Raw genomic sequence first — 8,969 nt, forward strand, 5'->3', positions numbered from 1 at the left:
TCCTTAGAGGCATATTAAGGAGAAGTAGGTGCACATCTACACATGGACATGCTAATGCTCATTAAGGCTCATTAAATTTAGTTACGAATAGCTAAGTTGCATTAGCATATGTGCACATTATCGTGGTGTGTATCAATTGGCACACATGCATGTAGATGCACGCTAATGCTCATTAGTACATTTACACATTCTCTAATATGACTTAGCTATTTGTGCCTAAATTTGATACTTGCTTTATGCAGGTATCCAATGTAGGTACACATAGCATTGAATTGGCATTTTTAAGACACATTATGGGTGTGCACATTTGGACACATGACCTTAATATGCCTTTAAAATGGCAATTTTAGGCTAAACCTGCTTAAAAGAGGCACGTGTAGACTTGCCCATTGGGCGCATCTACACAAAATGTTTACTGTGGAGTTGCCTAATTAGCTCTTCAGTAAACGTCTTGGTGTCTATACACGCAGCCCTATTAGGCCGCAGGAAACCAGTAAACTCTGGAGCAGGTTAGTACTTGTAAATACAAGTACTATCCTGCTGTGGAGTTTTTTTGTGTGCAGCAGTGCACATGTAGATAATGACTCGGCTGGCCTGAGCACAAGGGTCCTTCAGTGCAGGGGCTGCCTGCTGGTTAGTCTCACACTGAAGCACCCTCGTGCCCTAGCCAGCCCCTCTGCAGCACATTGGACCAGATCAGAGCAACCCTGGGCTGGCAGACTGACCCCCTGGGTCCTCAACCAGCTGAGGCTGCTCAACCCAGCTCAATGTGCTATGGTCCTGGGTGCACATGGGAACATGGCTGATGCCAGACAGTATCAATATTGCAGGAATACTCAGAAATAGAGCTGGACCGATACATCAGTCCCATATCAGATCAGCACCAATATAAGGAAAATTGACTGTATTAGCAATTGGCTTTTTTTAGGCTGATGTAGGATAATGCCACTGATAAATGTCCTTTGCATGTGTGCAGCTGCAGCGCAGCACACAAGCAGCCAAGAGTGCAGCCCAGCAGTGTGGAGAGCAGCTGTTCTGGCTGGTAAGTCTGTTGTGAGGGAAGGGGCATGGGTAGGGCAGTTCAAGGCTCCTGCGGTAAGGGAGGGAGTGGGGCAGGCGCTGCATAACCAGGGCGGGGCATGGGATGGAGTCGCAAGTGGCTCATCTGGGAGGTGGGGGAGGGCGGTGGCTTCCACGTCTGCACGCACCTTGGGAGGGCATGGGGGGTGCCCCGGATCTGTATGCAGGGCGATGGGTCCAGGGCATCACCAGGGTCTTCCAGGTAGGGGGCTGTGCCAGGCTGTGCTTGGGGTGGGTGGTGGCAGTGCTGGGACCAAGGGCTATGGGAGGGGGCTATGGCAAATTTTGGGGTGGCTGCAGATTCCCTCGTAGCCCCCCTCCCAGTGCCACTGCTGCCTGTCCCAAGCGCAACCCCGACACAACCCCCTGCTGGGAAGAGCCCAGTGCTGCCCTGGTCTCAGCCTGCAGCAGCAGCCTGCCCTCACCCCGCATGCAGATTCAGGGGCACAGGCCCCCCCATGCCCTCCCGGGGTGTGTGCAGCAGCAGGAGCCTCTGCCCCCCATCCCACACACCCTGGACAAGGTGCTTGCAGCTCCATCCCCCACTCCACTCAGGCTGTGCAGCGCCTGCCCCAGCCCCACTCCCTCCCCCATCTTCCCTTCCCCCCCACAACAGACTTACAAGTCAGATGCCACTCTCTATGTTGCCCAGCTGCATATTGGAATTGGATCGGTATCAACCAATATGGCTTGTTAAAAATCGGCCATCAGTATCAGCAAAAAAATGATCTAGGGTTACAGGTTGTTTGTGGATCTTTTGTCCAAATGCACTTCCTTTAAATTGATTTATTAAAATGCTATATTTTATTTGACTTATTCTGTATTTACATCTTCAACTATATTGTGATGAAGTATTTTACTACAGAATATTATTTACCTTGGCAACCCTTGTATAAGTAACTTGAACTTCTCTGAAAACTGGAATTTAAAAAACATTTGTCAAAACATTTCTATGGAAAAAAATAGAAAAAATAAACAGTCAGACCAGAAATCAGCAAGCTTGAGTATTCAGAGTTTTAGATACAATTATCAATGGCATTGGCAAATTTAATAGATGACTATACTTCTTTAAACAATAGTATTCTAAATAAATATGCTTTGGAAAGATGTGTAATCTTCTGTGAAAATATTTGAAATATGCTGGTTAGTAACTTTTTTCCCCTCTTTCTATTAGACATGTGAAGGTAGATGTTCCTGATAAGCTAGGCTTTACTGCTCTGATGGTGGCTTCACAGAAAGGATATGATAGGTATTATTGCCTTTCTTGTATCTTTTTGTTGTGTGTAATTTGCTTTTTACATTTCTGTGCTATAATTGGATCAAAATAATAAATCAGGGTTGATTTAGAAAAGATATATGTTATGCAGTATCACTGCTTTCTTTTTTCTCTTAAACTAAAAGGCTAATTTGATAATTCAAAGAATAATTCCAGAGTGATCTTTTTACTACTATATGCAGATTAAACAAGAAAACCCTTTCCTAAATCTTAAATAAGTAATCAGCTTCTATACAAAACTAGTTTTCAATGTTTTTTTACCCAGTGTTTTTCATTTTAGTGAAAAGTGTTGGTTTACTGCGAGTTACTCATGATGGAAACATATTTCTATACAGGCTTGTGGAAATATTGGTAGAGAAGGGAACAGATGTGAATCAGAAGAATGGAAGTGGAAAAGACAGGTACATCATGCATATATTTTTTATAAGAGAAATTTTGGGGAATGGAGTGGTGAGTTAATGCCTCATTAACTTTTTCACGTCTAGTGAAATTCAAGCTTGGGTCATAAGTGAATATGAGTTTTGTTGCCTACTACTTAGCCTGGCAGCCTTTGTTCAGGAAGAACATGTGTGTGGATTAGCAAGAGAGCAGTGTCAGTTAGAATTGAGGTGCATTTGCACAGATCTAGAGGAAGATTAGATTTTGTTTACTCTGTGTTTGATGCTTGCGTGTGGTGTTGATTTTTCAATTTACTAATCTCCAGATTCACTCTCAGACTTGTAAGGAAAGAAAAGAGAGACCAACCAAACTTAAAAGTAAATCTCTTTTTTATATAAAGAATACACCTTCTTTAAACAGACTGTAGTAGAATAAGGGAAGTGGCTGATATGCTTTTAAGATACTTGGTAATTGTTAGTCACCTTAAACTGTGATGCATTACAACCCCTATGCATAATTTGTATCTGGTGAGGACTATGCATGAATGCAACACACATTTGGATGTGCATGCTCAAAGAATATACCTGCATTTGTGTTTCCACCTAGGGGCTGAAAATTGTGTCCTAAATGTGTCCATTCAGTTCTATAGATCATACATCATTTTCTCATATGACATTAAGCATGCTAATTATGATTTTTATTTTCACTCTGAGTGAATCCTATTTTTTCTTCCTATGCCTTTCGTTCTTCTATTTAAATTAACCTAGTCTGTAGCCAACTCCTATTCTCTATTTGGATAAATTTAATAAATCAGTTGCACTATTTCAAAAAGATGACGACTCAGGTAGAGGCAAGTAGCTCAGAATTATATTATTCCAAATCATGCATTCCCATAGAATTTAAGAAGTTGCCTGCAAATTTGGTACTATACATCTCTCATAGCAACCCTCCAGGTATGTCCTTCTCTATAAAGGCAATAAAATCGGTTATATAACATTTTAGGCCATGAGATTGATCTCATGTTATACGTGTGTAGGACAATCTAGAGGCTCTCCAGCTGCATCCAGACGAGTGAGCACGTGCCTGTTGTGGCACCCCAAAGCCGTTTGAGACACTGCAAGAGGCACACGGGGAATGAAAAAATGTTCTCTGTGCTGTATATTTGCAGCACAGACTCTAAATTTGATACCAGGAAATTTGATACCTGGAAAAAAAAGCAACCAGAAGCTGGGTCCTCCACAGAGATGCTCTAGCACATGGCCAGAGTGTCTCCATGCCTGCCACATGCCTCTGCTGTGGAGCAAATAGGAGCGGGGCAAGGCTATACCACCAGTAGCTTGGACTCAGGTTCTGTCCCAGGTAAGTAGGGATGTGAGGGTGGCAGGGAACGGTGTGGGGGGACTGCTTAGGAGTCATCCCGTGCGTGATCCTCTGCATGGTGCACAGCCCCACCTCCCACAGCGGCAGCAGCCATCGGGGTGCTCAAGGCTGCTTCTGGTAGATACCCCCAGCTGCATGGCGCTGCCTGAGACAGGGGGCTGCATATGGTTTAGGGTGCTGACCCAGCCTGTTGGTGCGTACTCTCAGGTGGGACCAGGCTGCTCTGGCTGTCACGCGGTGTTCCTGGCACTGTACGTAGGAGCTGTGCACCCTTGGGTTGGCCTGGGTCCTGCCTCCATGTACTTCATGCGCCATCAGGCCAGGCTGGCCCCATGTAGGCAGGACAGGGTCAGGCCCGATAGCGCATGGCTTCTATGTGCAGTGTCAGGAGCCCCACATGACAGCAAGAGCAGCTTGATTCTGTTTGAGAACACGTGCCAGTGGGCCAGGCTGGTGCCATGTGCAGTCCCCACTCTCAGGTGGTGCTGTACACCACCAGGGAGCTGTGGCTACAGCAGGTCACAGGTGCCCCAACGGTGGTGGCTGCTGCTGCTGTGGGTGGTGGAGGTGTGCACCTTGTGGTGGACCCACTCCTCCCGAACAGACCCCTGACCCCCACCCAGTCTTCTCATGCCCACAACCGCCCCACACCACCCCAAACCCCCACACGAGTGCCATATCCCTCCACACACCCTACACCCACCCCTACACCCACCCACTAATCCCACACCCCTTCTCCCCCAAACCCCCCCCCCCCCGCACAACTCTCACACACTTCATGCCCAGGTACCAGATGGGATGTGACTTGCTGGAGGGGTGGAGGTGGCAGCAGGGGTGTGTGAGAGAGAGAGTTGGGGGGAACTTTGGGTTGGAGAGGCCAGCAGAGCTGGACTTAGAGCCCCCCCTGCCCCGCTAAAGCAGCCTGTGTAGGGGGAGCCTGGCTTGGAAGGGAAGTGGCTTGTCCAGCCTAGTCCCTGAGCCCCAGTCATGGGCTTCCCAGGAATGGCATGGGGATCACTGGGTCTTGGGCACAGGTGCAGAGAGCAGAACAGCAGGGCTGGTACTGCTCAGAACCACAAAGCAGTGAGTGGAACAGTTGCAGCTGGACTCACGTCCTGGTGCTGGGATGGAGCTGCTGCCAGGAGGGGCTAGTGGGTGCAGGCAGGGGCTGTGGGTCAGGAGGGGCACTGGTGGGGCTGTGGGTTGGGCGTGAGGGGCCAGGGCAGGGCAGGGCACCGGAATATTAGTACTGCTCAGTGCCCCACATCCTGGTGAGTGAAGGGGACAGAAGCAGTTATGATTTTTTTCTATGATAAAAAAACCCAAAGTGTATAGATATTTAGAATTCATTTTATTATCATGATAGCAGCATAGTAGGCTTCCAAATTGCTTTAAAATTGTAAATATATCAATAAAATATTGCCCAACTGATCTCTTTCTATATAGCGGTGTTTCATTTTAATCACGGAAGAACATGGATTTTGTGTATTTTAATGAGAGAATTTGGGGCTTTTTTATCAGGGAAGTCATAATTTTTAAATAGGGAACACCAGGATCCGTCCTAGTGAGGCAAGTAGCAGGACCTGGATAGAGGAGCCTGTCCAGGGCCAGCACCGGGAGCCCAGCTGGAGGGCAGACGAGGTGGCTGACCTCCTGGCCGTTTGGAGTTATCATTAAATATCATTGAATTCATGTGCCTCAAATACAGGAGTGCTAGTATTGTTGTATTTTAATGTTTGCTTGTTTGTTCTACAGTAGCTCTGTGGACATGAGCTACATTGTGATAGATAGTGTACCAAAATAAAATAAGACAGCCTGTTCCCTGAGGTTAAAGTATCTAACCATCAGAACAGTCTTCTAATCGGGTAGCAGGGATATAAAACACCTAACTGCTTTTAAGCTGGAGCTTTATCTATACGAAAGGAATTCTAGGTTGGGGTTCCTGCGATAGGAGGGGACGGGACCCCTTGGCTCAAAAGGTCCCGGCCAATCCCTGTGCACAGAGCTAGTAAGCCATGTTAGTCTGAAGTCAGGCAGAACATAGGTGCTGTCCTATCCTATCCTACCTTCATGTCCCTCTCTAGGCTGTAACATTCAGAACAAGATGTGAAAGGTGGGTGTAGAAGCAAATTTTGGGAGTAAGCAAAGGATTAAGGCAGTAGAATAACAGTAGAAACACAAAGCTGAGGATAGCTGATCGCTGAAAGGACAATACAGTGTCTTCATCATTACTACAGTTAAAATAGATAAGTGAGCAAGAGAAGATGATGAATTATTAATAAGCCATCTGCCACGGTGGCCAGATAGAATATCATATTTGCCTTAGTGATGTTGCAGGATACTCTTTTTAATATTAATACTCTGATTTAAAACTGTATTTGTATTTTTGTGTCATGTTATGGATTCAGTTAAGGCTTCAAGAGCCAGAAATGTGTTAGGATAGGCCAGAAATTCATCACCCACATGGCAGTACCATTAATGTTACAGCTTAGGTAAGGGCTCCATTGTGCTACTTCAGTAAAGACAATATCTGTCCTAAACAACATAAAATCTAACTAGACAAGGTAGACAAATGATGGGAAGGAACACAGAGTAACAGACAGGCACTACAATGAGCCTTAAATGCCGAACTACCACTTTAGGTGCCTAAGACCATGGGCAGATGTACATTTGAAGTGCTCCAAATTGCACTCCAGTTTGGAATGCCTCAGGGCTTGGGCAGATGTGCACCCTCCACCCATGGAGAGGGGGCATGGGAGGAGCAGGGTGGATAGTCAGTAAGTGCTTTCCTGTGCCTTGAACCTCCTGTATCACAATTCCAGAGCCCCATAATGTTTTCTCAAGCCCTGGGTTAGAGAGAACAATTTTTCGCATGCTTTTCAGGCTCCAGAGATTGCTGAGGACAGCCAAGCGTGCAGGAAATGCTGACTTGTTATCAATGTTGCTTGCCTTACTTCCTCCCTTTGGGAGTTGTGAGGGGAGAGCAAAGTACTGTGCTATGTTGGAGGATTGACCAAACCCCTGTCACACTATTCTCAAGTGTTCACATGTAAGTGGAAGTGTTTCAAAATGAAGTTGTTCAAAGAAGTTTCATTCAGGGTCGTTCTTGGAGTGCTTCAGCTATTTTCTAAGTGCCTTATAAGGGTGTGTACATCTATCCGCTCACCTTTTTAAAAACTCAAATATTAGGTCCTGGACCTGAGACAGTAGGCTGACATAACAATTATTAATAGCAAAGGATAGTGATATAATGCAACTTACTTTTTCCTGATTCTGAAGTGATACAAGTGTAGCAAAACCACCCCAACTTTAAGGCTGTTCAGGGTCAGTTTAGCATGTTTTTAGCTCGTGTATTGCTGTAGGATCATGCAAATGTGACCCGTACAGGATAATAGCTGATTATAGGAACATAGGAAAGTAGGGCTGGAAGAAACTTTCTGAGGTCCTCAAGTCCAGCCCTCTATTCCACAGAGGATCATGCCTGACTAAATCATTTCAGTCAAGTGTCTGACCAGCCTTCTTTTGAAAACTTCCAGAAATTCTGCAACTCTTTTAGGTAGCCACTTTCAATGCTTGAGCATCTTTATAGTCAGAAAGTTCTTCCTAATGTCCACCTTAAATTTCCTTTGTTGCAGTTTGAGGACATTGCTCCTCATCCTGTCTCTTACAACCATAGGAAAAAGTCTATTTCTAACCTCTTTATAATTACTCTTCAGGTTCTTTAAGGCTGTTATCAAATCCTCCTTCAACTCTTCTCTTCATCAGACTAAATAGCCCTAATTCTTTCAGCCCTTCCTTATCAGCCATGTTTTCCCAAGTGTCTAGTCTGCTTGACTCTTTCCAATCTGTCCACATCTTTCTTGAAGTGTTGGGCCCAAAACTGGATAAAGTACTCCAGGTAAGGCCTCATCAATGCTCAGTATAGCAGAAGAATTGTTTCTGTTTATTTGCAAGAAATGGCCCTGCTAACATGACCCAGTTTGTGTTTAGCTTTTTAAAAAAAATTTTTTTTTGCAACCAGAGCGCACACGGTTCACTGTAACCCCCAGGTCCTTGTCTGCAGTACCACTGTCTAGCCAGCCATTCCTCAGTTTGTATTTATGCCTGCAGTTATTCCATCTCAAGTGCAGGACTTTGCACGTGTCCTTGCTGAATCTCATATGTTTGATTGTGATTTATCCGCATAATTCTGGATCCTAACCCTACTCTCCAGAGTGTCTGCAATACCAATGCAATTGATGTCACCCACAAATTTGCTAAGCAAGCACTATCTCCTAATATGAGTGAAGATACTAAACAATACCAGACTCAGGACAGACCCTTGGAGAATTCCACTTGATAGCTCTCCGCAACCAGACACTGAGCCATTGGTGTCTACTTGCTGAGCATGATGATCAAAGCCATTAAATATTCACCTTACAGGATGTGAATCTACTCTGTATTTCCTTAATTTATCAACAAGAATGTCCTGGGAGACTGCATCAAAAGCCTTGCTAAATTCAAGGTATAACACATCTACTGGTCTTCTCCCATTCGCAGAGTCTGTTACCTTATCATAGAAGGAAATCAGGTTGGTCAGGCATTCGTTGCTCTTGGTGAATCCATGCTGGCTGTTTCTGGTCATCTTGTTCTCATGTTGGTGCTTCAAAATAGATTATTTGAGGACCTGCTCCATGATCTTTCCAGGTATCATGTCAAACTGACTGATCTGCAATTCCTCAGATCCTTCTTCTTCCCTTTCTTACTGGTCGGCACTACATTTAGTTCTTACTAAGTCCATTATAGATTCATAGATTCATAGATGTTAGGGTTGGAAGGGACCTCAATAGATCATCAAGTCCGACCCCCTGCATAG

At 45.1% G+C, this 8,969-nt stretch overlaps 1 protein-coding gene across 1 annotated transcript in view; it reads left to right on the forward strand.

Annotated features, from left to right (window-relative positions):
* The window catches only part of FANK1 (fibronectin type III and ankyrin repeat domains 1), a 76,141-nt gene that overhangs the window by 56,546 nt on the left and 10,626 nt on the right, over window positions 1-8,969 (forward strand). Inside the window, exons 5-6 of the mRNA XM_006026592.3 lie at window positions 2,255-2,329; window positions 2,692-2,757. Of these exons, the coding sequence (XP_006026654.1) occupies window positions 2,255-2,329; window positions 2,692-2,757 (141 nt within the window). The remainder of the gene's footprint in view (window positions 1-2,254; window positions 2,330-2,691; window positions 2,758-8,969) is intronic.

The sequence above is a fragment of the Alligator sinensis genome, unplaced genomic scaffold, assembly GCF_000455745.1.
Source record: "Alligator sinensis unplaced genomic scaffold, ASM45574v1 scaffold193_1, whole genome shotgun sequence".
NCBI lineage: Eukaryota > Metazoa > Chordata > Crocodylia > Alligatoridae > Alligator > Alligator sinensis.